The sequence below is a fragment of the Cyrtonyx montezumae genome, unplaced genomic scaffold, assembly GCF_038088225.1.
Source record: "Cyrtonyx montezumae isolate F1298 unplaced genomic scaffold, pur_monq_1.0 scaffold_10, whole genome shotgun sequence".
In the NCBI taxonomy this organism is placed as follows: domain Eukaryota; kingdom Metazoa; phylum Chordata; class Aves; order Galliformes; family Odontophoridae; genus Cyrtonyx; species Cyrtonyx montezumae.
Window position 1 is genome coordinate 43,360,938 of NW_027071826.1, and position 27,630 is coordinate 43,388,567.

Below are 27,630 nucleotides of genomic sequence, written 5' to 3' on the forward strand. Positions count from 1 at the left end.
TCACTCCTGACCAGAGCACTCACCTGTTACTACTTTACTAGTTGTAGTCTTAGCTCTGGTTGGCTCCCTTGCTACAAAGAAAGTGATGAGAGAAAACAATGGTTGAGTCTTGGGAAGAATCCTATGCGAAGCATGTTGTGGCATCTCCTGAAAGGAGGCTGTCCTGGTCAATACCACGAAGGCCTGGGCATGTGGAGCTCTATAGGTCTATGTGAGGGAAATGTACCCTGGAGTTTGATCATGCATTTTCTTGTCCATCTTTCCACTGGTGTGATATTTTTGCACCCAGGATCAGCATCTGGTTTCTTTATCTGCATAGCAAGCAGGCAGCATTTGTTGGCCCGTGTTTGCAATGGAATGTATCGGGGCCCAGGCATCCTTTGTATGGAGAGCATACTTGTATTCTCTCTCTCACCAGAAACTATCCCAGAGTTATAATCTTCCACTCTCACTGCCTTTTATTCCCCACACTCTATTCCCCTAGCAGCACTACAAGATGGTGTGTGTGTTAACTGGTCTCCACCTGCTAGTTCTTGGGCAGAAACTCAAACAAGTCCATAGGGTGATAAAGCCCTGTGCCCCAGAATCTAATACCTGAAGCAGCAAGGGAGAAGGCTGTAGTTAGGGGCAATGTGACTGCCTGAGTTTGAGTTCCATGGCAAGAGCAATAGGAATAGAAAATAAATATCAAAAGTGAAACCTGTGGAATGTGACATTTAGAAGAGAAGTAGAGCTAGAAGGAGTAGGCATCAGCATTAATCAGGGCCAAAGGGAGTCTTACCCGGATGTGATGGTCTCAGCCATGTTGAGGGTGGAGATGAGGGGGAAGAAACAGATACAGCTGAGGTGGCAGGTAAAGAGCTGGGACTCAGAGATATCCCTGTTGGTAGAACTTCAGGCGTGCTGGCCCCTGTGGAGACAAAGGTCGTGGAGATGCTACTGGCCAGTGTCACAGGAGTGGTCTTCTCTGTGATGAGATGTGGCACAGTGTGTGGCGTAGCTGGTCTTTCATAGGTTACAGCTACTGGGAGGAAAACACAAGTCAATTGAAGATGGTAGGATAAGAAAGGAAGGTGGAGGGAATGCAAAGATCCTAGGCATAAGGCATGGGCTGGGGCTAGGGCACAAAAGTCTTACTGAGCAGGAGGGAAGAAACAACCAGTGGCTTCTGCCTCACCTTCCCCTTTCTACTTCTCCGTCAAAATATGGGGTAAGAACCAATTCAGCACCCTCTGCCTCTTCCTGGACCTTCAGAGGGAAAAAGACCCCCTCTAGATTCATGCATCTCCCTTAAATGCACTCCAAGCTGGGCATGAGCATCCCATGAAAAACCTAGGTAGGTGAAAGAGTCACAATCCAATGACAGCTCTCAGATCATTCTTAGCCACCTACTGAGACTTGTTGGTGCACAGTAGCTGCTTGAGTTCCCTCACTCCCTTTAAAGTAAGGAACAATAGACATTCAGTAATGCTTGATGTCTGGGAAGGTGCCTAATTAAAGTGCATTATGATGCTTTCTCAGACTAAGCTGATACTGTTGGCAGAAGAAGACCTGGATGTATGCCCCAACAGCATGGCTAGGAGGTATGTGGACTGTGAGGCAATGTGCAGGTGCCTTGTCACTAAAGCTGACTTCTCCCTGCATGCTGTCCCAGCCTCTGGTGTCAGTTGCTTGTCTAGGTACACAACAATAGAAGAAGCTGTCATTGTTGATATACAGAGTACTTGACATCCCAAAGTGTCATTTCTTTTCTAATAGATGGGATTTATGTTTTCTGGAGAAGTTGTCTGAGGAGAGTGCACATTTGTACATTTGTGGGATTTTGAAAACTCACTTTGAAGCTCAGTGAGATTTTGCCTTGATCTACTTCCTTGGAGGAAATGAATGGGTAGAGAAAGGCCTCTAAAAGAAATGTTAGTTTGAAGATCTTTTCAGATGTCCAATGCTTGCTGCATTGTCAGGACACTGCAATTCTCATTTTTATTACAATTCTTCAGTTGTCATTTTCCTCTCTCACTAATTTGTGATTTAAAGACATCTAGTAAGAATGACTTCTTTTCTTGCACTTACCTACTGTTGTTAGTTCAGGCTTGCTGAAAGTTACAGTCTGAGATGTAGTATAAGGTATTGAGGTGGTTCTCATTTCTTTTTCGCCAGTAGTCTCTAAGAGCGGTGTGGTGAAACTTATTTTTTCCGTCTCTGTTGAAGCAGTCGTTGCTGGGGCAGTAGATACAGATTTTGGTTCTATGAAGATGGTTCTTTTTGCTGAGGTAGTTACGGAAGGTGTAGTAACTGTTGAGGTCATGCTTGGCATAGTAAAAATTGATGTTGTACGTTCTTTTGGAGTAAAGGTAAGGAAGATAATGTGAGTAATCAATTTATGTAATAATTAAAATAGAAAAAAAAAAGAAAAAAGAAAAAGCTACCCATATTCACAATATCTAGTTTTTGCCCTGGATCTTTTTAATGTTTTGGGTGTCACTGTTTGCAATTATATTCCCATAATCTAAACTGCATCTTTTCCTACCAGTATCTGTTTTCTCTTACCTCATATCTTTCTTTGTTCTCACTTTGTACATCTTTTTCTATGATTTCCTATAATCATTCTTCATATACTATTTCTAAGAGTTAGCTTTGTTGTCACTTACAAGCAAAAGCCTCAATGAGCTTCACCCAAATAACCATTTCATTGGCTAATCTTATATTCGGAATTAGCCGTCTATAATCTGTATTACAAAACTGAATAACATCATACTGTAGGACTTTCCTCATCCCACTTCTTTGAAGTGAGACCTCTTTCTACTTCTGATTTTTCTGACAGCCTGAGTCCAGGATGTCTTTTTAGTTGAAGTGCATGTTGGTGGAAAGTTGCACGTCATTATGAGTATCCACAAATCATACAGTCAGAAAATAATTCACACTGGAGAAGACATCCTGCTGAGAGCAGGATCCTAGAATAGTAGTCCATGCACTGATACCTCTGTGATCTTGCCTTGAAGCTTGCTTACATTATTATTCAGACTTTTGAGATGGTGCTGTTTGAACATGACTGTGTTACTGAATCAGCTGTGGAATGGAGGCTGAAACTGAACTGAGCTGGCTCACTGCTTATAGAAGGTCTAATGTGCCTCTCAGATGAGTCACACAGATTATTTGGGTTGCATTTCTAACCTGTCATTTATATCCTTTCTCTTTCCAGACACTTCATTCATACTTCTGAATGTCTTGGTTTACAAACTGCTTTCTGGAAGCCTACTTTATCTACCTTCTAGTTCTTTTGCTTGGATGCTGAGATAGCTTGCAATGCCTTCCTAGTGGAGTGATAGCTCAACTCTGTATAGAATGTGTCTGATGTCATTTGTTTTAGACAGTAATACAACAACTTACCAGTTGTTGACTTTATTGTGACAAGAGGTGATGATGAAGTTCTTGGAACTGTGATTTTTGAGGTTACTGTTGGATTTGTGGTCTCAGTTGGTACAGCAGATACAGAAAAAGTACTAGGTGATGCTGGTTGGGTAGCTGTGGGCAATGTGACTGCCGTAGAGCTTCTTGTTGCTTTAGGCTGCATTGTTGTTACTAAGAGGAAAAAAAAAACAAAATCAGAGGATAAGAAATAATTCTTCACAATCTATTAAAATATGCCTTTGTAAATGGAAAAATATTTATTGAATGAAATACTACTATCAGGAGTAACAACTGCACTTTGGCCACAATAACCCCACGCAATGCTATAGGCTTGGGCCAGAATGGCTTGAAGAATGTAGAGAGGGAAAGGACCTGGGGGTGTTGGTTGATGCTCGGCTTAACATGAGCCGGCAGTGTGCCCAGGTGGCCAAGAAGGCCAACAGCATCCTGGCCTGTATTAGAAATAGTGTAGCCAGCAGGAGCAGGGAGGTGATCATCCCCCTGTACTCAGCTCTGGTGCGGCCGCACCTCGAGTACTGTGTTCAGTTTTGGGCCCCTCACTACAAGAAGGACATTGAGGCCCTGGAGCGTGTTCAAAGAAGGGCAACAAAACTGGTGAGGGGTCTGGAGCACAAGTCTTATGAGGAGCGGCTGAGGGAGCTGGGATTGTTTAGTCTGGAGAAGAGGAGGCTCAGAGGAGACCTTATTGCACTCTACCACTTCCTGAAGGGGGGTTGTGGTGAGGAGGGGGTGGGCCTCTTCTCCCTGATAAATGATGACAGGACGAGAGGGAATGGCCACAAGTTGCGCTGGGGAAGATTTAGATTAGACCTGAGGAAACATTTTTTCTCTGAAAGAGTGGTCAGGCACTGGAATGGCCTGCCTAGGGAGGTGGTTGAGGCACCATCCCTAGCGCTGTTCAAGAAGCGTTTAGATGAGGTGCTAAAGGATTTGATTTAGTAGTTGGGTAGGGATAGTGATAGGAGGATGGTTGGACTAGATGATCTTATAGGTCCTTTCCAACCTAATGTATCTATGAATCTATGAACTGAAAATAACTCCTACCTTAATTTCAAATAAAATATTTAAGAAAAATTATTGATCTATTCCTTTATAATTATTTGCAGCGAATACACTGAATAGGAATTCTTGCAGAAGCTTTGTTCAGAAAACCATCACTGTACCTTTTTCCCCATAACTGTCACTTTCATTAATGAAGTAATGTAATTTCTAACAAAGATCAGTATATACAGATTGCTTTCCTGGGTCAGGCTACTGGGGGCTTGTTGGTACTTGGTCATGCGTTTCCAAGGCCACCTTCTTAAACTGTCAAGTATTATAAAGCCAATCACCATTACAAATGGTAGTGAAAACTGTGTGATTTTATCATCAGAGAAAAGACAGAAATCCTTATTCACTAACAAAAAAAACCACAACATTACTAATATCTGGAAGTGCCTTGGTTTACTCAAATATTTCTGGGATGTTCCGTGGTAATTATGATACTAACTTTTTTTATTGCATCTTACACATTCAAAACTGGTGATGCCATTATATCAAGCTAAAAAAGAAGGATACTGCTTATCTCAGAAATACATATCAGGACATATATCAGTGTGTAAGTACTTGTTCAGTCAACTACTTAGACTAACCTGTTGAAGGTGAAGTAATTTCAGGTGCAGCACTAACGCTTTCATATCCTGCGAGATAAAGGTAGAACAAGTTAAATTTTTAAGTGGAATCATATTAAGAGTATTCTAAATAAGTCAAATTTCAGATTGAAAGAACAATAAAGTATTTTCAAAGGACTGTGCTAATTAGTGTGATAATCCCCAAAATGCTCATTACTACGTATCTTCAGTGGTAAGCTTCACATGGGAGTATTTGGACAATAATGAAGAAATTAATACAACTCATAATAAAAATAAACAGGAGCGTGTTTCTGCTATCCTTCCTATGAATTTTATACTTAAGAGCACTTCACTTTCCAGGGATAACGGAAACGTTTTTTGTGTGTAAATGAGATCACTAGCTGAGATTCTGGTTTCACAGTTAAGAATTCTGTTAAATGAAATAAAAAAAGTGTATTTAAGTTCTTTTAGTAATTTTACATCTGCATGAAAATCCAAACAGTGCAGCTGGAGTCCATCCACAACATTATTTACTATGAAAGGTTTTCCAAATAGGCCACCATATGGTAATAAATTTTAAGTTAAAATAATTTTTAAAACCCTCAGAACTTAAAGAGAATTGCTAAGTAAAGTCCACAAGCTCCTGTATATACTCCTGTATAACATGTTCTCTTAGTTGAAGAAAGCACTGAATATGCCTTGGGCAGCATCTCACACAGATCAGATCAAGGAACTTTCAGGAGCATCCTTATTTTGAAGATTAGTCACAGAATGAATATAACTTTCCATCTTCATGACTAAAATGAATTTATTTATTGTGGAAGCCTTACCCTTACTTTAATTAGTTATTTTCGTTACTTTATTAATCAACCTAAGTTTTATGTATTAGTAGTACAATAAGATTATTTTGAAGAAAAGTTATACAGGGATGACCACTCATCATTAACGAACAAATGGGAAAATACCTTCCTCACAAACACTCAAAGGTTTTGGTTACTGTAGAGAAAGAGGATGAAAGTACAGGGCTCTACTTACCACATGGCATGCATTTTTCTTTCTCATAGTCAAAATATTCATCATGAGAGCAGTTGTAACAGCCTGAAGAAAAGGAAAGATAAAATTAGTTCTACATTTCTCAGAGAACAGTGTTTAACCTATACTATGTATAATCTAGAATCTTAAATATCTGTTATTAAAAAATGGTATTGGTTGTAACTTCATACATTCAGGTAAGCGTCTCCAATGTAATCCTCAGAAGGAACTGCATACATAGTAAATTTTGGGGAGTTCTCCAACTATATTTGTTTGTTTAACTGAACTAATACCGTTCTCTCCACATCTTTTCTTATGTAAGTAGAGATAATTTTAATTCAGCACAGGTCAGAGGATTTCTCTTCAAGATAACTGGAGTTTGCTGTAAAACTAGTTGTCGTACTGAACAGATCATGCATTCGAAGTAGTAGAGGTAAGGTATAGAGAGCAAAACTGCTTTAAAGGTAACATCAATGAAAACATTACTAACTGCGGTATGACTGATGGGGGAAAAAAACGTGGAAAATAATTGTTACTGCTTTGTGCTTTGAAATAGTATAACTTATTACCTTCAATGTTGACATATTTGTAGTATTGATTTGGACAATTACAAGGCCTGTAATGCCAGGTGCAGTTGATATTGGAGCCATAGGAATAAGCTTCCCCACTTCCTGTTCTCTTGTGAGAATTGTAATACTCACAGTAGACAGCTAGAAATGGCAAAACCAGGAGAAAGGTCAGAATTTTTCAGAGAGAACATTATTTTCAAAGGACTAAAGGGAGAAAAAAATCAGCAGTGTGAGTGAAAAAAAAAATGCCACTGGAATTAACAGTATTTCATGCCAATTGAAATTTGCTTTATTGATGTAAGTCATTTTCTTTTTTTGTGAATTAACAGTGCAGGCATTTCCATAATTTTTTTAATGCATAATACAGCGAATTCTGAAAAGAAACCATCAAAGCTGACAACTTCAGCATTGATTTATACCACCCTCGTTCTCTCTTTTCCTCTATGTATGGTGTCTGGGATGCACTGACATTTTCCTGTTTCAGTGTTCTAGCCAACACAGCTGCCTTTATTCCCTTGACAATCACATAGAAGATGAATTCATTGCAGCCAAAAACAACAGTTTTTTACAATTTCATATTTTTTCTGCTTACAAGCTGACTGTTCATCATACTTTGGCAGCAGAAAAAATAAACTCCTCTCTGTGGTTACTTTATTTTCTCTCTCATCGTTCCACAGTAAAAACAGACATAATATTTTGTTTACTTTGCACAGAGGAAAAGTACAGAGTTCAAAACTCAGGTGACTGAAGTCAACTATTTGTCCATAAAGAAAATGGAACCTAGAAGGCACGTATATACGCAATTTCTTGTGTTGCTGCATTAAGATACTCACATTAACAATAACTGTCTCTTAAACAGGCTTAAAGAAATGTTAAAGAAACTTACGGCAAAACTCAGGAGTCCTCCAGTCAATGCAGATACCTTTATCTAAACATGCCATTGCATAGACTGCAATGGCATCACACATGCATTCACAATCACCTCCAATGTCACAACCACACGAGTCTCGGACACAGGCTTCATAATATGGCATACGATTTACCTGTATGGGAAAACGAACTAATGAATTCTCTGGGATTCTTTAGCGCCTAATTTTTTCATTTTTTTTCAAGTGTTTTTTTTTTTGTAGGTCCCTGTTAGTACATGAGAAAGTCAAGAGAATCTGTTCCATTGAAGTGAGAGTAACTTTTCCTCTGAACAGTTGTCAAAGCAACCCCACTTCAAAGAAGTCTTTTTAGCAAGAATGTAGGTATCTTACAAATAACAGCAGAAGCCGATGAGATTTTCCCAGATACATATGTTTAAATTCTTATTGAGCATACATCAAATCACTTAAAAAAGAAAACAACACCAAAAAAAACCACCCATTCAGTGCTTAAAGTAAACCACCTTTCGTGGCTATGTATGACCACTGCATTAGCCACGTTTGTCACTTGTGGTCACTTTCTGAAAATGCAAATTTTCTCTCAGAAAGCCTGGTTCTGTTCAGTCTAATGATATACAAATCACAGTACATGGCTTATGAGGATAAATACATGACTTAAGGAAAATAGGCTCAGGGAACTGGGGTTGTTTAGAGTAAAGGAGGCTGAGGGGAAACCTCATTACTCTCTACAACTACCCAGAAGGAAGTTGCAGTGAGGAGAGTGCCAATTTCCTTTTTCAGGTGAGGAGTGACAGGATGCGAGGAAATGGTCTCAGGTTGCACCAGGTGAGGATTAGTTTGGATCTTATGATGAATTTCTTCATGGAGAGGGTAATCAAACATTGGAACAGGCTGCCCAGGCAAGTAGTGAAGTTGCCATCATTGGAGGTATTCAAGAGACATGTGGAGATAGCACTAAGGAACATGGTTTAGTGATGGGACTTGGTAGGTTAGGTTGAGGGATGGACTTGATGATCTTGAAGATCATTTCCAACCTCAACAGAGTGGCTAATTTCTGATACTGAATTCTTCCTTTTTTCACTTCAGTACTTTAAATTAATCACTTAATGTCCATGTTTGGATTTTGTGCTTACAAAAGGGCTAGTAAAGTGTGAATTAGAAAGGATGAAGATTAACATGAATGAGAGCCAGAAAATATTTTATATATATTCTATTAGAAAATATTAAGGAAGAGGAAATCAAGTGCTGGAATGTGATCATTTTGTGAGGATACCTATAAATAAAGAGAAGGCCTAATTGATTCTTACCTTATTGTGACAGGCAGAAAAGACTTGACTGTTTATGATGGAACATGTCTTTTCAGCCCAAGCTTTACGATAAGGGTTTTTGCTACAGGGGTCCACTACGAAGTATACATCCCCACAGAGAGGATTCTCTTTCCAAGAATTCACAAATTCCAGTTCATTTGATGCCACATACTTGCTTCGGGTTTCAAAATCATCTTTCATATTGCCATTATAGTTTCCACACAAACCACAGATAGTTTCCTGGATGAAATGAAAGTACTGTCAGTTGTTTGCAACTACTTGCATTCCCTTTCAATTACTGGCATTTTTTCCTGCTTTAGTAGTGACTGTGATATCCAAATACTCTCGTATGTTCTTTGCAAATTGTGCATGAGGTCCTGTTCATCAGTGGATGCATTTCTCCTCTCAAGTGTAATTTGTCATAATTTAAGAGACCAAATTCAACCAAAACATGCAGTTGTTGCATACAGCTCCTGTAATGCCGAAAGGTAATCACATAAAAATCAGCCTTTAGGGAAAATATCTGTTGTTTTTGAGATAATGATAAATAGAAAATGAATTGCTAGTAACCTTTGCTGTCATACAGAGTCAAGACAACTGTCATTAAACTAGTAGATAAATCTGAATTGAAGTGCTGTTTACTGAAGAAGCTATTCTGCTGTACCTGTGTTTCCCTGGAGATCTTAATGAAGAAGTTCATGTGCTTATTCCATACAAGAGTCATGTTGTATTTTCCTGGGATAATGATATCAAACATCAGGTGGAGGGCATTCTTTTTCACATTATACCTCACTTGAAGATTTTCTCCAGAAATAGAGAAGGTTTCGTCTCTGAGTACAAAAGTCAAGTTCTGGAAGTAAAGTTGTGTATACATTATAAATAATCAAGTTTCTGTTTTGTTATTTTTACTTCCCATGACACATTGTTGCAGACCAGATACTGTGGTGCTATAGACCATCTTGTCATTTTCTACAGTAGCCAGAAACTTTGGAATAACTTACTGTCCGCAGCAATGAAGATCTTCAAAGGTAAGCGAGTTTCCTTGGGTTGTCATTCTATCTTAAAATAATTGGCTTTTATTTCCTTTGGATTTTTTTTTTATTTATATGCAAATCTTCATAGGAAATATTAAGCAAATATGCTGTTACAGTCTCATTGTTAGGTATACTAGCACTCTGATCAATTTTTATGTGTATATTACAGACATCTGTATGCAGTCAGCAGAGTACAGGAGGTGTACTTTCATGTATTAGAAATAACTGAAAAGTTGCAATGTCAGTATATCACTTGGGCTCTTCAACTCCCTCGTACTCTCATGTGTACTTCAAAACACTGCTCTCATACACTAGTGTTTCAGTGTCTAGAGAATCAGTTAGAAAGGTTTGTATGGAACAGCACTTAAGAAACTGAGCACAGCACTGATGAGTTGAAACTGGCAATAATGTAATGTGGCAAATATGTACTGCTTGCAGTGACTGTTTACCAGGGGTAAAACCTCAGCTGTCCATCAGTTTCTCTCTTATTACAACAAAAGATTCTAAGGTGAGAAGATACTACTGTACATTAGTGTTCAAGTGCAGTCAAGAACTGCAGAACTTTAACTGATTTTGGAAGCTGTCAGACTGCAGTGGAAATAACGATAACTGTTCACTGCTGTAATTTTACAGATATATCTCATGTAGTAAGATAGTAGAGATCTGGACGTATTTTGGATTGGCAAATACTACCTTGGAGTAAGAGAAATGTGGTGTTGTTTTGTAGATCCATCCATCATAACAATTCCTTGTTTTTAGTCAGCTGCGTTTTTGACTGAGTTTGGGAGAAAAAATAACTGCCTTATGACAGATAAAGTTTAAAATTTAATGACTTCTATATAAGCAAGAGGCTGGAGGACTGAAACACTGACATAAGAACTGATAAAAATTATGCCATTTCCTATTAACGCTGAAGCTCTATGCTAAGCACGTGCAAGACAAAGCTAACATTTCCAGAAGTAAATCAAATATGACCTTAAATGGCTATTCTCTTGAATAACAGTAAAATGAAGATCTTACCCCAAGATAAATGCTGATGGATCTAGAGCATGTAACGCCTGATTTCCCACAAATGACATTCTCAGTAACAATTTTAAAAGAGGAAAGAGGTCTATTAACATTGCAGCCATCCTAAAAAAAACATGCAAAAACAATCTAATAGACTCTGTGTCTGAAGTCCCCCAACTTACAAGCAAGAAAAGTATAGAAAGCTTAAACACATCATGACTGTGATTCTGTCTTTCAGTACAGCAGGCAATTTTATTTACTTTCAAATGAGAGAGAGTCCACTGGTGGTTGTTAATAGATCCTAGAACATTTCATGGTTTTGGAACCATGGAACCATTCTATTCCTTGTAGAACCCTCATATTTGTAGTCAGAATGGAAAAAGTTACTACTGAATCACACTTAGTTATTTCATTGTTTTGGAAGGCAACAGTGATGACCTCTGATTCATCAGTGAAGTTGACATCACTTCACTGAAAGACAGAGTTGACAGGTACAGAAAACGTACACATCAATGACTTTAAACGTTATTTAGTCTGAAATTGGTTGCGTGTGCATTAAAAATTTCATTTTGGGAACTGAACGTTTTTTATTTTAAAATTTTAAGGATGTAGAAAATAAGAAAACACTTTTTGTGTTTATTAAGATTCAAAGTGCTCTACTGGATATAGATATTTCCTAGGATATTTTCATCAGCCATTTAGAACAAAGTATTTCTTGATACTAAGATGCAGCCAAAAGCATCAGTGAGATGTAGTTTACCATAGCTAATATGTATTCACAGTTGCCATCAAACACAAAACGCTGTCCATCAAAAGTGGTGATGTGGCCTTCTCCATAAAGGTTACATGTTGAGGAACATCTTGATTTCTGAGCACATTTCCATTTGCCTTTTCTGCAAGTGCTAAGAGTGAAAAGAGAAACCATGATCAGTAACTTAAGGTGGTATTTCTTTGGAATCTTCTTTTAACATGCATACATTTTTATATATGCAAAATTCATTTATTTGTCTGGTGCACACTGTGAGTAAGTTTCATTTAATATAAAATCCATAAATAAAAGTTATGGATAGCTGAGAAAATGAATCCATGATGAAGAAGATATCTTAAGTCTCATTTTGTTTTCCTGTCCATTGAAGAAGGGATATAAGCTTGTTTATTTCAGTTATTGATGAGAACAGATGTTGCAGTTATGTATGTTTCAGGTGCTGTCTTTTTAATTCTAGATTAAAAACCAAAAATTGAATAAAGAACTATGAGATTGCAGCTGAGGAGATGCAAATAACCTTTTTGGGAGGTTGTTTTTATCTACAGAAAAGAATGAAGACTGCCCTCATCTTTATATAGGTGGAGTTGATAATCCTTGACCTTATGCAGTTAGATGCCCTAATGGATGTCCTTATTCCTTGGATACAGAGGTGGCATAAATATCGCTGAAGCCAACACAGCTGATGAGTAGACCATGACTCTTTCATTTATACATACATATTGTCATATTCACGTGTACAACCGTACTGTCAAGTTTTTTAATTTCTCTTTACCTCCTCTATCCTTTGTCACTATACTCCTTCTGTTCAGGTTTTAGCTTTTGCTGCTTCATACTTTCCTGCCAGCTAAGTGCTTTTGTTATATACCTGCACGAATTAGTGAAACTGAGGTTCAGCAGTGGACAATGGTTTGACTCTTACCAGATTTCACATTCAGTTTGGATATGTTCACCTTTTCCATATGAAAGGCCTCCATATTCACAAGGACACTCCTCAGCTGGAACACACCTGCCATCAAGATTTTCATATAGCCCATCAGCACAGACACAGCCTGATTCGCATTTAGTAGGAATCTGGCAAAGACCAACAGATTACAAAATGAAAAGGAATGTAAGATGCATTTTATCTTGTGTGCAATTCATATTAAGGGTGAATCTATACTCAGTTCTGTTTTAAATTTGATTTCAATGTTATGATTTCCTTCATGCTAAGATACTGATCATTTTACTATTTACACTGAAATTATAAGATATACCTATTGTGTGAGATACTAAACATACTTGGGGACTCTCAGAAATGTCTATCATTGCTAACAATCTTTCAGACAAACAGAGTGCAATATAAGCTTCTTTATTATAAGGGTAGTCTATTACATTACAATTCTTTCAATCAGTCTGTTTCCTTAATATAAAAGGAAAAGAAAACTATGAAGATAGATCTGAACTCCACCTAGCACTCTACAGTCGCTTGCACTCTACAATCATCAACAGCAGATACCTTGGAAAGAATGGAATGGAAAGCATATACTACATGTTTTATGAGTTTCTAGTGACATGCAGCTTATAGAGTACTTGAGCCAGAGGTGATGGTTGTATTTTATAATCTGTAACAGATTTTTAATTCTGTAATCCATTTAATTCAATTCCTTTATTCACATTGTTGAATGTGTGTACTTTTTTATTGACCATGTTCTGTGGAAAGAAGACTGCTGTTCAGTAATGTCTTATTAGAAGAACTATCTCCTTTCATTTCACTAGAAGAAACTGAATTCTGCCCAGGATTCTCATGTTCTTCCTCTCCTAGAGGATTAATATCACAGGGCTGTGAAACTTACACATTCAATTCCAGTAGCCAGCATCTGACAAGTAGGGGCACATGTAGCTCCGTACTTGTTTTCTAAGGTGTCAGAACATGATATATATTTCTTAGGAGCTTTGCAGCTTTCTATGAGAAAGGAAGAAAAACAAACAGATTGTGAATTCACAATTTTATAGTGGAAAATAACTTATTCAAAGTAAGCCACATTAGTCCTATACCTGCAGGATTTTGAAGTTTGCCGGTGCAACTCAGTCTGCCATTAACACAGTAGCTGGGGAAAAAAAAAAAGCAGTTATACAGTGCAATATTTTGGATTTGAGATCAAAATAACATCAATAAACAAACGTAGCTATTGCTAAATAACCTCAATGTCTTCTCTGTTTCTTATGCTGCTCCAGCAGCAAGTAGGCTGGAGATGCATAAGGAGTCACAGCTGGGACATCTGATCCCAAGTGACCATTCCATAACACATGAAATTGTGCTCAGCAATAAATCTGGAAGAAAGAAGGAAGAAGGGTACTCATTTGGATTTACGGCACTTGTCTTCTCAAGTAATAGAGAAGGCCCTGCTTTCCTGGAAATGGCTAAATATCTGTGTACTGAGAAGCAGTAAATGAATTCCGTGTTTTGCTACGTGCTCATCACTCCGCTTACAAAGTAAGTTTATTTTTGTTTATTAAAAACAAAGAAAGTTGTTACAGTGTCTTTATATTGACCTAAGAATTTTCTTGCTTTTGCCCTTCTGTCTTCCTCATCCTGCTGAGGAGTGAGAGGCTGTGTGGTGCTCAGCATCCTTCTGTGGTTGGCACATGAGAGAGAAACTTGAAGACACCTCTTCATTTCATATTTGTTCATCTTTAAATCTGATGCACTTACCAGGTTATCCCACTGGTCACTGTTGACTGATCAGGTAAGATGTACTTCCTATCTTCTAAATAGCACGGACAATGAGATTTACGAACGCATTCATTCTTGTGGTTCAGATACATCCCTTTAGGACAATTGCAGCCTTCAATTGGGATGTCAGTTGGATGACATTCTAGGGTTGGGTTGGAGAGTGATAAGCATGTCCTTTCACATGCCTGAGTATTGTAGCTGAATGTTTGATTGCCAGTACAAGTAATGGCTGTAAAACAAGAGGAGAGTGTATGCTGAACTTCATTTCCTTCGCTTTTTCCCTGTGAAAAATAACTAGTTCACAGTAATGTGCTGCATATATTCTGAAAATAACTTTAATACTTAAGGCTAGCTATTGCTTTTTTTTCCTGTGGATGTGCAGCTGCAGTAAACAATATTGCAGAGCACATCTTAATACCAGCCATGTGGCTGTTTGGAAGTTTTTGAAGGTTATATGCCATCTTATTGCCTCTCTCCTTTTTGAAATAAAATAATGCAGGTGGAAACTTTGCAGAAATATTTTTACATGATTCTGAAAGTCATCAGTTCATGTGAATGTGGCTTTTATACCTGCTAGTTGGTCTTCTCAAGCAATAAGCAGTCATTTTCTAATGGCTAATATAGTTTAAAATATTGTCTCATTCTTACTCAGTTTTTGTCACAGGTGAAGCAAACCTGGGCATTTTCTAGTAGATGTGTATGCATGCAATAACCTGATGGCAGAAACGCACTGATTCAGTTACTTACTGCAATTGTCCATGCTGTTTCTCCAGTTTTCAAGGATTAAACCCATTGAACTGCATGTTCGTGCATACGATCCCAGAGCAGAACAGATATAAGGAAAGGTCTCTTCATAATTACAGGCTTGGTAAACACATCTCTGAAATCCAACGTAAGGGAACTATTCTGTTACTAGTGAGCAGGTATTTGGAAGTACTAAGCGTGCCAACAAGTACTGAGATAAGTCAAGCAAAATACATATTACTGCATAACTAGAACAGATGAAAATGATCAGAGTAATTGCCTGATACATGTGAATAAAATATGCTTAGTTCTGAACAGATTTAGTTTATTCAGTGTTTTCCATTTTTAATTTTCAAAACATTTCATGGAGACTGGCAAATATAATGAACTCAACTGTGCAGCAGAGAAAACCAATTCTTTACATAGTTAATATTTTTTGAAAAGGAAAATTGCAGCATATGCAAAAATATTTTCTCATTCTTAGAATTATAGAAATACCTGAATTGGAAGGGACCCACAGGATCATGGGTCTACCTCTTGGCTCTGCATAGGATCACCCCAGATTCAAGAAATATGTCTGAGAGTGTTGCTCATGGAATTTTAGGGATAACACTGGTGGTATAGGGTCAGATAGACTTCCATTATAGTGGAGTTCTATTTAAAAAAGAACATGCTTGTTTCTTAGCTCCTATGCATTGCTGACCCAAATGAGTGGCACACTGTATATGAATTCAGTCTGGTCCATCTTTGTACTTCCTCTGTGTTCCACGTATCTTAATTTCCTACCTTGTAGAAAGGAGTAGGGTTCACCACAGCATGGCATTTCTCAAACACTGTGCCCTTCTTTGTCAAAATGGAACAATGAGTCTCAGCAGATATTTCTAAGTAAAACAAAGTCATGGACATGAAATACCAGTGAAAGTTAGGGAAATGGGGAGATTTTGTCCTGCCAGTTACAGAATTAGAAAGTTGGAAGGCATCACAAAGGTTGGCCTAGTCTATAACTGCGCCAAAGAAATACCAGAAATGCTTACATTAGCACAGGCTAATGCTTGACTATTGCTGTAGACCTCCAGTAATACAGATTTATTAACATTCCAGGCAATCCGTTCGAATGTTTTGTTATCATAAAATTATTTAGGTTGGAGAAAACCTTCAAGATCGTGAAGTTCAACCATGAAATCATTATAAGTGGTTTTATGCCCATAATTAAAAAATATATCTAATAAAAATTTGAATATGTTGCAGACTGTATCTTATCCTTTCTAAACGTGGTGTGGAAGGCACTATTATTTCCATTTTAACAGATTTGAGAACTACCAAATCTCCATTCATTTTTCTATTGGTGTATTTTATCCCCTTTCATAATTGATCACTTATTCTAGACCACAGGATACTCTTTTCAGCCTTCTCCGAACTCCCTCCCTAGAGCTGGTACTGCTCATCTCAAACTGTAATTTTGCTTTCTAACAGCAAAATTAGGCACACTACTCTAGCTGAGATGTTGGCAATGACAGATTGAATAAAAGGACAACTTAATATGTCTTGCAAAACAACCCTTTAGTTCAAATGGCTCATTTGGGCACCCTTTAATACTGATAGCTTTAGGGACTTGAAAAGGTAAAGCCTGGATTTTAGTTACATCACTGCTGATGTTCTAAGACGTCCACAGACATTACAATTTCACTGGCAAAATCAACAGAAGCTCTCATTCATCATCTCAATCCCAGATAAATTTTCCCTAGATGTAGACTCTGGAAATCAGAAATATCTTCTTGGTGACTGAATTTGTGACTTTCAATCATCTCAGCCTATGCTTCTCTGAAACGTTCTTTGGGCTTATGGAAGTGAGAGAGGAAGCTAGCTGGAGAGATCGGTTACAACAGGATCACCTACTTACTGTTCAGCTGACTCAAAGCACAAGGGTCAGTCTCTCTCTCCATAGCAGGAAGGCAATTTCCTGCCCTCCAGGAATCTACAAATAGGGAAGCTGTTCCTTCAGTGATATCCATGCTAGTCATGAAGTCATCTGTAGTGTCTCCATTGTAATTACCACACAAACCTAACAATATTAGAAATGCAATTGATGAACATTAAAAAAGTGTACATAATGGTTTATGTTTCATTCTTTTACAATAGTGAAAAAAATTGAGTTAGAAGTTCCAGATGGAGTGTCAGTGAATATTAATAAGTCAAATAGCCAGAGAATCTTAATTATGTGTTAATATATGTCTCTGAGCTTCTCTCTGTCTTCTCAGGTTAAGGTTATCCACTTACATTCAGTGATATCCATTCATATAAAAAAAAAAATTATCCTACTACTGGAAAAGAAAGGCATTTTCAATGGTTTTAAGCTAGATAAAAGACCTGAAATACTTATGAGTTGTATCTTCACTTATGTATATAAATCTGTAATGATCAAGAATATATATTTAGACATTTTTAATTTCCAAAGTATCTCTAATTCTCAACAGTTTAGCTGCAAAGGCATGTCCTGTATTTTAGTTAAGTTGCTGCACAATGAAAATAGACATCTCCATCTGGTACTTATAAGCTGAGAAGTTTTTGTATTCATGAATGACTCATGTGTACAGTGAAGGCACTTCGTATTCAGAACTCTCCATGTGCTACAAGATGTAGTGACTACACAGGATAATTCACTGGCCCTTCACTTTCTAATACAACGCATACTGAAAAATACATATAAAAAACAGATCATAGAGTCATAGAACAGTTTGGATTAGAAGGAACTGTTAAAAATCACCTAGTTCCAATCTCCCTTCAATGAGCTGGGATACCTTTCTGTAGATTAAGTTACTCATAGAACCTGAACAACACTTTCAGGGAGGAGGTATCCACTATCTCTGAGAAACCTGCTTCGGTACCTTAAACATCCTCAGAGCAAAGAGTTCTTTCTAATTCCTCATCTAAATCTACTCTTTTAGTTTAAAAACATTACCCCTTATCCTATGGCCACAAACTTCAGCAATTAGTTTCTCCTCGTCTTTTTTGTAGGTCCCTTTTATGTACTGGAAGGATGCAATAAGATCTCCCTATTCCCTTCTCTTTCTAAGCTAAACAATCTCAATTCTCTTAGCCTCTTTTCATAGGTAAGGTACTCCAGCCCTCATTTTAATGGCCTTCCTCTGATCCTGCTTTAACAGGTCTGCATCTCTTTTCTGCTCAGGATCCCAGACCTGGATGTAGTACTACAGGCAGGGTCTCCTGAGAGAGGAGAAGTGGGGAAAAGCACCTCCTCTCTGGGTGGTAACCTGCTGGCACTGCTTTTTTGATGCAGCCTGGAAAACAATTGGCTTTGACTGCAAGTGCACATTGCTGGCTTACATTGAACTTTTCATCCAAAAGTAGCCTTGCTCTGCAGGGCTGCTCTCAATCCATCTGTCATTCAGTCTGTACTGATGTCTGGGATTGCCTTGACCCTGATGCAGGACCTTGCACTTGGCTTTGCTGTGAACTTCACAAGATTCAGGCGTGCTCAATTCTAAACAACAGTATTGTATTTCACAAGAAAAATGCCATCTATCAAATCCCACTGATGATTTTTAAAGTTATAACAGAAACATTCTTAGCATGTCTGTTTTTCAGTGCTGCTATATTTGTTGTGTTTTTTTTAAATCTTTGAATCCAGATATAAAAGCTTAAAGACTGAGTACTAAACTTTAGAAATTACATTCTGAATTATCTCCTTCTCACAGGGACTAGATTTCTTACCCTTTCTTACCTAGTGTTCTGCCTTGGAATTGTGAACTGACTTTCACATAGGCCTGGAACACAGGTGATGTTTGAACAACGAGTTCCAGACCAAACTCTGTATGCATTTGAATGAACATCGAGGACTGTTTGAAAATAGTGATGTCTCCTAAAAGAACAATGTTTAAAAATAGAGATATTGAAGCATAGGAATACTGTAGTATTTTAGTAGTGATTTTAGTGAAAGTAGTGATTTTAATAAAAAAGTAGTGATTTTAAATGTTCTAGCATTCGGTCTATACATCTTTTCCTTCCACATTCAAGTTCCCACAGTGGGGCAGATGCAGTGTAAAAGATTATAATTCTCCTATAAAATCTGTTGACTGTCACTAACAATAGCGAGCGTAAAGATGTTGGGCTGTGTGATGTAAAATGGGCATTTTATATATATAGATTTTATATATATTCTCTTTTCTTTACCTGATTTGTAAGGTAGCCGCTTAAGCTCATCGTCATCAGTAAGGAATTCATTCTGAGAAATCACAATTTTGTCCTGTATGAAAAGGGCACAGAATCCAAAGTAAACTTTTGTACTGGTGGAATTTGTATTTTCTTTTAATCTAAGCAACTGTATTCTCGAAGACCTATATAATAGGAAAAGACTGATGCAAACTTTTTCTCACATTCCATACTGTTTTCAGTCTTCATTTCAGAAATACTGTAGTCTTCTGCACAGCACTCCTAACTTTGTGACAACTTTGTGACTCCTAACAAAGGTCTTTACTGTGTATACTTGTATATAGTATCTGTTCCCCATAATTTTCTGCTCAAACTTAAAATATTTATTTTGCTAGCCTGATTACTGAAAAGCTAGATAGAACCTGTGGAGGGATTGCTTACCTTTGTAGACAGGTAAATTATAGCACTAAGCGATGTCTCAGAATGAGAATAACCAGACTTTTCATAAATAGCCATGAGGGTTCCATTGTGTGGCAGGCTGGAACTCTGGAGGAAAATAATGCAAAGGTACATCTCTTAGAGTAAAAATTATTTGAGAAATGAATGCATATCATTGGAAGACCTTAGCTTGTGTTCTAAGAGGAAACTGAAGACAGACCAGACGTATATCCATCTGATTTTGTGTGTTTCTAGATCTGAAGAAATTACCTTCATAAGAATATAAGTGCAAACTCCGTGAAACCTGTACGATCTAGAATCAAATGTGGTAACAAAGGAGCCTCCTTCCAATGAGCACCTTCCAGGGCAGGGCAAGTCTTTACAGTTCCATTGACCCATTGTACATTTACTGAGGAAAACAAGAAATTCCATGTGAGGTCATTCTCATACCAAGTCACTTCTTATCAGCAATGATGATTTGATCCTCCCGTCTGGAGGTTTTTCTGCAGCTGATCAGCTTGGTAAGTTGGTGGGTATATAAGATGTAACATATATAATGAAGAGAAGAAATGCCATGCAATTATTCTACATTTAAAATAATTTCAAAATTTAAAAAATATTGTCTTATATAGTTATTTTCTGTTACAGAATTCAAACATAGTTTTCAGGACTGATTTGTCAATTTGATCAGCTGAGATTGACAGAAAGAAATTGTAAATATTAGTTTGATATTAATTTTACCTCCATTTTAACAGAGAAGGTAAACAAAAAATGTTACTGCTTTATGTGACCTAAAAGAGCATTTGTATTTCTACGAGATGAATCATGAAATAAGACATGCACATTAATTTAATTAAAAATGCATCCATCCTCTAAAGAACCTATTTTACTCACCAAGTTCTACACGCTGCTTTCATGGTATCACCAGGAGCATATGTTTCCCCATTCAGCGTACACGGGCATTGCTCAAGGTGAACACACGTTCGATTCTTTGAGATGTCATCAAGAACAGTTCCTGACGGAGAAGACAAAAATCAGAAGTACTTTTTCCATATCTTTACTGAGCACTAATAAATTACATGCCTTCCAAAACCAGATGTCAACAAGAAAGGTTCCTACCAAAGATAAACATTATGAACACTTTTCTATATCTTAATACTAAAACTATTATGATTTGCTGTCTTCCAAAACTAGTTTGGGAATGCTTTTCTTGCACAGTCACTACCTCTAGTTAGACATATAATGCACAGGACGTTTTCCCTTAATTAAAATAAAACTGACTCTTTACAAGTGATAACAGTTTGGCTACTTTCTTAAATGAAATTGCATATAATTTTCTTCATTTCAAATTTAATCAATTTATTTTCAATTTAATCCAAAGTAGCATTAAGCTTGAATGTAATCTATTTCCATTTATCTTTTCTCTGGCACTTTAAAACTAGGTTGGGAATTCTGAAGGACAGACGCATTCTGCTTTCTAAGTCTAGTTTTAAGTGTGTATTCCACAGCAAATTACTTTAGACTTCTATAAACTGGTGGTAATATTGATGTAAAAACCAACATTGCAGTAACCTGGGAAAACATTTAAGTTCTGAAGTTTGAGGAAATGATGAAAATGGTTTTGTGTTTATAGTTTTTCAATTTTAGAGGAGTTTTACAAAATTCTTCTAATATTGCAGAACTTCTCAGAGGTATACTACCTTTTGCTGGTGCTGTGAAAAGCTAGATACCTGCTTAGCAGAGGAAATGAATTAATCTTAATGAATTTATCTTACAGTACAGAAATACAAGAAAACATCTTATAATTATCCCATTACATGCTATAGCATTGTGAGGAAAATACTTTATCAACTACCTTCTACCAAATAGTAATCATTGACCTTAAATGAGAGTGACTATTCAAGACTCAGGTTATATTCTGTTCTATGAGAAATGGCAGTTTTAGCAGCACTACTGTTTCATTGTTTAAGAATACTACTTCACTTGACTAAATCTACACCAGAAATATTTCTATGGATCATTTAGGATACAATGAGTATAGAAATGATACCTTCTGGACAAAAGCAACCATAGGTACAGTGACTAGAACAGCTGTACTCAGGGTTGGAGCAGGTTTTAATACATGGAGAACCACATTCCTCATAGATTTGATTAGCAGAACATTTTCCCACAGCTGCAACAAACAGAAGTGCAAAGTGTTAAGGTTTGTAAAGTGTAAACAAAATAATCTCTCATCTCCAGCAGAGGTGGAGAATATCTTGTGAAAGATAGCATTAATAGTCTCTTACCCTGCCTCAGTATGCAGCGTGAAAACTGCTAAAACTGCTTGTCAGAGAAGACTGGGCTATGGTTTCTCTGTGATTATTAAGAATTAATATACAGTTCTCTGAATGTATATTGTGCCTTACTAATATTTATAAATTCCTCAGGGCATTTTGTAGACGCTGATTATTTTGAAGGACTAAAATCAACTGAAAACCAACCAAAAAATAAAGTGGGTTAACAGTTTGTGTAAGAGAGATAATGTTGAAGAAGAAGAAAAATTACTTCAAAAAAAAAAGAGCAAATTAAAAGATTTGGGCAGAGTAATGCAAATTAGAAGAGAAAGTTTTCAGTAAGTATGAGGAAAGAATGAAAAAAATCTCATTGGTAAATAGAAAAAAAAAAAAAAAAAAAGAAGAGCATTGCCAGTACATATGAAGAACAAAAGAACACAGCACAAGAGATGGAGGTAGGGCAAAATGATACAAAGACCTTGAAACTAAAAATGGGATTTCACTATTCTTATGCTAAAATCTAAATGGTAGCCAATGTCAAAAGTTTTTTTTCAAGTTAACTGATATTTTCAAGGAGTAAAAGAAATATGTTCCTCTCAAAGCAATTTATTTTTATCAATTTGCTACCCATGGTGGAAATTAAATGCAATCTGCATGTATAAAACATCTGAACTTACAGCAGAAGTTTTCAGTCCTCCAGTTGAACACCACTTGATGGGACATAGCACATTGCCTTGAATACTCTGATAGTGTAGAGCAAGTACAATTCTTTTGTCCTGGCTCACTGCAATCCTGCATATCAAGCTGACAACGAGTGACAAACCCATCCTTCGGAACACTGCAGGTTGGTGACACCAGGTTAAGCAGCTGAGAGCAGATTACAGCCTAAATAAAAACAGAAAATAAATGATCCTAGTAGTATTTTCCCAATCTGAAAACCAGAAAAGGAAATCTTTGGTAGTTGTGATTTTCTTGTTGGCTTTTTCTTTCCCTCTAAAGTTTAGTAATAGGTATTCAGCTTAAAATGGATTAAACACTCACAAATTGAAGGGAATACATGACGTGGAATTAGTTTCACTTCTTCATAAGTTGAAAAGTAGCCATTATTTCAGTGCCATTGATCTCCCTATGAATGGTTGAGAACATCACAGAGAGAATGTTGTCTCAGGGTGATTCAGTAGGGAGAGGAACATGTTCCTGGACAAATGCCACTATGTGGAGATATCAACATGGATTCCCCTTTAGGAATGCATTTGATATTTAATGTTGTGTACTGAAGTATAACATTGCAAAGAGAATGTAAAAAGCTTAAACCTTCCAGCCAACAGAAATTCTCCATCTAAACAAAATGGTTTTTTTCAGTATGAATACAATATTTGCAAGTCTCTTCTTCACAAACTTATCTTTCCCACAGGACCCACAGAAACGCCTCTTCACTGTGGAAATTTCTATTAGAGTTTGCCTGGTGAAATAAGATTCATTCTAAGAATTTTTTAATTCCTACATCTGCAGATTCTAAGAAATGGAAACCCTTCTGTTCTTTGCTGCTACCAAGTGTCTGCCTTTGGTCAACCATATAAATATGAATACAAATTCATCATGTTTCAGGTATGATTTTCTTTGCATCTAGGACTGGAAATGATAGCAACTAACAGTGGTTCATTCTATTGTGAATACCCTTATCTGGCAATATACTGAAAATTTTTATGAATATCTTCAGGCTTCTACAGCTTATAATTTCAAGTGGTTAGTTGTTCAGTACTAAGTTCATTAAAGCTCCGTGAATTTCCTGTGATGAATTTTCAGAAGGCTGTGAGCTAACTGCTGGTAGACTTATATAAATGATACAAATTCATACTCAAGAACCCCTGAGCCTTTTTCAAATTATATTTTGTTGCAAAGAACTTCTTTCTTTTTTCATGCTATATAGCTTTTAACATTATCCGTTTTCATGAAAGTGGATTTTATGAAACCACTGCCTTGGTTGTTTCTACTTTTCTATCTCTATTAAAAATCTTTCTGCAGAAAATCCAAGAAGTTTCTTACGTATTTTTTGTGAGGGATGGCAGGAATTGATATCTCCTCAGACAGGCAGATCTCTGATGGATCATCCATTTTTTGTAATGCAGCAAACTTGTATGTATCCAGCAATTTACCTGTAATTTGAAGGGTTATAATTTGTCAGGAAAAAGCCCCTGGATTCATTTAATTGTTGTTGTGATGTAGTAAAATTCAGATTCTACTCTTCAACTGTAGCAGTTGCTATTAATACTCTTTTCCTGATAACAACTAGTTATTTTGCCTTCCACCTGTAATCTATTCAGTTAAATATAGTTTTATAACCTTCATCATCTCTATGGGCTATTACCTAATCTATCACATCAAATACCTCACAAGATATCAGTTACTACTGTTTTTTTCTACCAGTGATTAAATCTTTTACCAGGTGCTAATTCATGCCTCCTCACTGTATCCTGCACTCTTATATTTTCCCCTCCATGTACAGTTATATTCATCACAATCTAAAAAATATTTTCAGAACTCATTTCTGTGCATAGAAAACTGCGTTTGGAAATACTACTCTGAAATTAGTTTACTGTGCAATTTAGTGCCTCCACACTAGCCTTGTAGTTCAGATTAGCAGTTTGCTTCTTAAGCAAATCTTCCTATCATAGTTACCTGGCTCTGTTTGGTTTGCACTGTGGATTGGCTTTGGTATACAGATTTAAAAAAACCACTAGAGTATGCGCTCTAGCTCCATAGGCAATGAGCTCCAGCTGCTCATGAATCAGTCCAACAGATCAAGTTAGAGTGAGTAAGAAGGGTGCTCCCTGAATCACAGACAGGGTGGATGTCAAACCCCCAGCACCAATGAGTTTCTTCCCATTTCATCCTTATTGGACAAAATACTTGTTAAAATGCTTGTCCACTATGTTATTTTTATTACAGCCTCATTCCTGCTTCTGTCTAATGTAGTCATTTCACTCACTCTGACTTGCTATGAACCCTGACTGTTCTGAAAGGTTAGGTGAGAAAGTGTGATTCTTACTGCTAGTTTCTAAAATATTATAACTTGTTTGAAGAACCCATAACATTATTGCCACAGCAAATCATTGTGCATGGCATAATTGTATGACAGGTTTGTTGGTGATGTATAGGAGTGCTCTACTCAACTCTAAAACTGAATGAGCAGTCGGAGCAATGCAAATACAGAATTAAAAGTCTGCCTTGACTCAGTTTGATTAGATCTCCTTCCATGTGATTTGCTGTTAGATCTTACCTTCACTCACAAAGTCGTTTAGTTCATAGCCATCGTAATTTCCACACATTCCACAGGTCTTCCCCATGTATTTTTTTTCAGTCAAAACCTAAAATAAAATTAAAGAAAACATAATAAAGAATCACCCTAATTGAAATTGCCTACAAAGTACTACTTTCTCAAACAAATTCAGTTCAAGAATGCAGTTAAAAGAGATCCTTCTCATTGACTTGACTGGATGAAGAGTTCTGAAACAAGTAACTTCCTTTCCTTATCAGCATGTAGTGAGTGTTGTGATTCTTTTTATTCAATGAAAAAACAAGACTCTAAGACATTTGCAGTTAACTGAGACAGGCTAATACTATGGTGAGAAACAGAAAAGGAAGAGTTGCTGTTTCGTCTTGTAACTTTGCTGTCAAACCATGAATTTCTGGATTCATGAATTTCCTTAAGAAATTCAGTGTTCTGAAATCTACTTTCAGAGAGAGGTTATTTGTTTATTTATTGCTTTAGATAGTGAAGTGGTAATACTGCTTCTGATTACAATTAACAAATTATTCTGAAATCTTAAATCAAAGAAAATAATTGGACTGTATGTAAAATATGCACTGGAATATAGTGTATTATGCTGGAAAGCATAGAATTCAAGAAAACATCCACAGATCTCAACATTGGTTTCTTCAGTTAACAGCCAATGCTGGAATTGAAAGAAACATGTAGGTCTAAAAAGCAAGAAGGTTAACAGATGAAACAGGAAATAAATATCCAAATAGTAAGCTCATCCAAAAAGCACCTATATTTGAAAACTGTCAATCTAGCTAAGTCAGTAATAATTTTATTTTCTGCTTCATGAGAATGTTTTACTAACCATGAGGTAGTCCTCGTTGTTCCACATGACAACTAGTTCCATCTCCATCAGCTTGGCAACAAGGCGAACACTGCGCCCATAAGGTGCTATTTGAATTCCATTGCTGGCATAGGGCAACTTGATGACACTGTAATGTGGGAGAAGAGAAGCTGAGTAGTCTGTTAGACGTGTTAACTTCTATGATTTATTAATTCATTTTTCACACAAAGTAGGCTACTTTGTTGAAACTGCTTCTTGCTTTCTTAGAATACTTTTTTCATTTCCTCTCAGAATCTTACCCGACACTCCTGACAGAAATGCTGTCTTTTTCAACAATGATGACAGAAGGACCCAGTTCAATAATGATCCTTGCAATTTTTTTGTCCAGCCCACGGCGGAACTGAATGTTGAAGTCTGGACTGGATTCATCACATACAGTTGCAAAGATATAGTTGCAAGTCCCAGTGAAGTCATACTGATATTTATCAAAGGTTGAAAAATGCCCTCCGCCCCAGGTAGAACAGGAATCCTTGCTCAAAACTATAAATGAGAAAAATTGATTTAGGCCTACTTGTGGTACATTTGTTCATTCTGACTGCCGTATCAAACATAAATAACAGGAAAATCTACTACATTTCTACCCAGGTTAATAATGTGAACAACATTCTAGAGAAGTTTTTGTAGCTTTAACATTTTACTTCTACTGAAGAAATGAAAAAACAGTTGGATTAAGAGCAGTACTCTTCTTTAATGTGAGCAGGAGAGCTCCTTCGCTTTTTTTAGCTTTGGAAACACCATTCTATCTCCTTGGCTGATTTAAATGTTAACTACCTTATTCCAGTCTACCTAATCTGTTTGTAAAGGCAGCAACTTGCTACTGAAGAGATAACTTAGCATCCCAGATACAATATTTATGGGGCTATCTATGCCTAGCAAAGTATCATGAATTCACTGTACAGTCAGATCACTAGATATCTAAAGGCAGTCTTCAAAGCTCCACTTTTAAGACCCTACTTATTTGAATCTGCGTTTGTGTGACATAGTTCAAGCCAACTTTGTAAATATAGAGAAAGTTATAATCACTTTTCATTTTTAATTATTACTATTTGGCTGAAAGGACAGATTTTAGGAGGTTAAAATGAATCATAAAAAAGAGATACAACTCCAGCACTGGATGTTACAAACATTTCTATACCTACTTAGAGCATTTGAGCAGTCCCTCTGAAGTTGACAGAACTACTGAAGTAAGTAAAATCTGTCATTTGTTATTTATTTCCAGACTTACATCATTGCTTTTGTTGTTCAGTAATTTTGTTGGTGTAGTTATATGAAGCTGAGGTATTTGAGAGTATATCTTAGAAGCGGAATCTATCAGGTAAGGTTAGCAAAGTCTGCCTGCAATTTATATTCCCTGTTTTAAAGCTGAAACATACTTTTTAAGAGTGATGTAATGTTTACAGAACACTGTTGTTTTTATTCAGGTAGAAAAAACTGTTTTCCAATGAGCTGTTACCTGTTGACACAAAGTACTCCTCTTCCAT

General features: G+C 36.9%; 1 protein-coding gene across 1 annotated transcript; it reads right to left on the reverse strand.

The window, feature by feature from the left end:
* Positions 1 to 27,630, reverse strand: MUC6 (mucin 6, oligomeric mucus/gel-forming). Its single transcript, XM_065755597.1, has 30 exons — positions 27,603 to 27,630; positions 26,389 to 26,629; positions 26,111 to 26,237; positions 25,264 to 25,351; positions 24,030 to 24,139; positions 22,661 to 22,868; positions 21,758 to 21,880; positions 20,602 to 20,722; positions 19,978 to 20,116; positions 19,711 to 19,815; positions 19,291 to 19,363; positions 18,842 to 18,979; positions 17,000 to 17,161; positions 15,886 to 15,980; positions 15,103 to 15,235; positions 14,335 to 14,584; positions 13,677 to 13,729; positions 13,475 to 13,584; positions 12,562 to 12,713; positions 11,637 to 11,778; positions 10,889 to 10,999; positions 9,499 to 9,684; positions 8,835 to 9,074; positions 7,527 to 7,683; positions 6,641 to 6,781; positions 6,071 to 6,137; positions 3,388 to 3,551; positions 2,071 to 2,337; positions 782 to 1,024; positions 1 to 71 (listed from the first exon to the last, which is right to left on the reverse strand). Exons 1-30 carry the CDS (start codon positions 27,628 to 27,630, stop codon positions 1 to 3), a joined length of 4,245 nt encoding a protein of 1,414 aa, XP_065611669.1.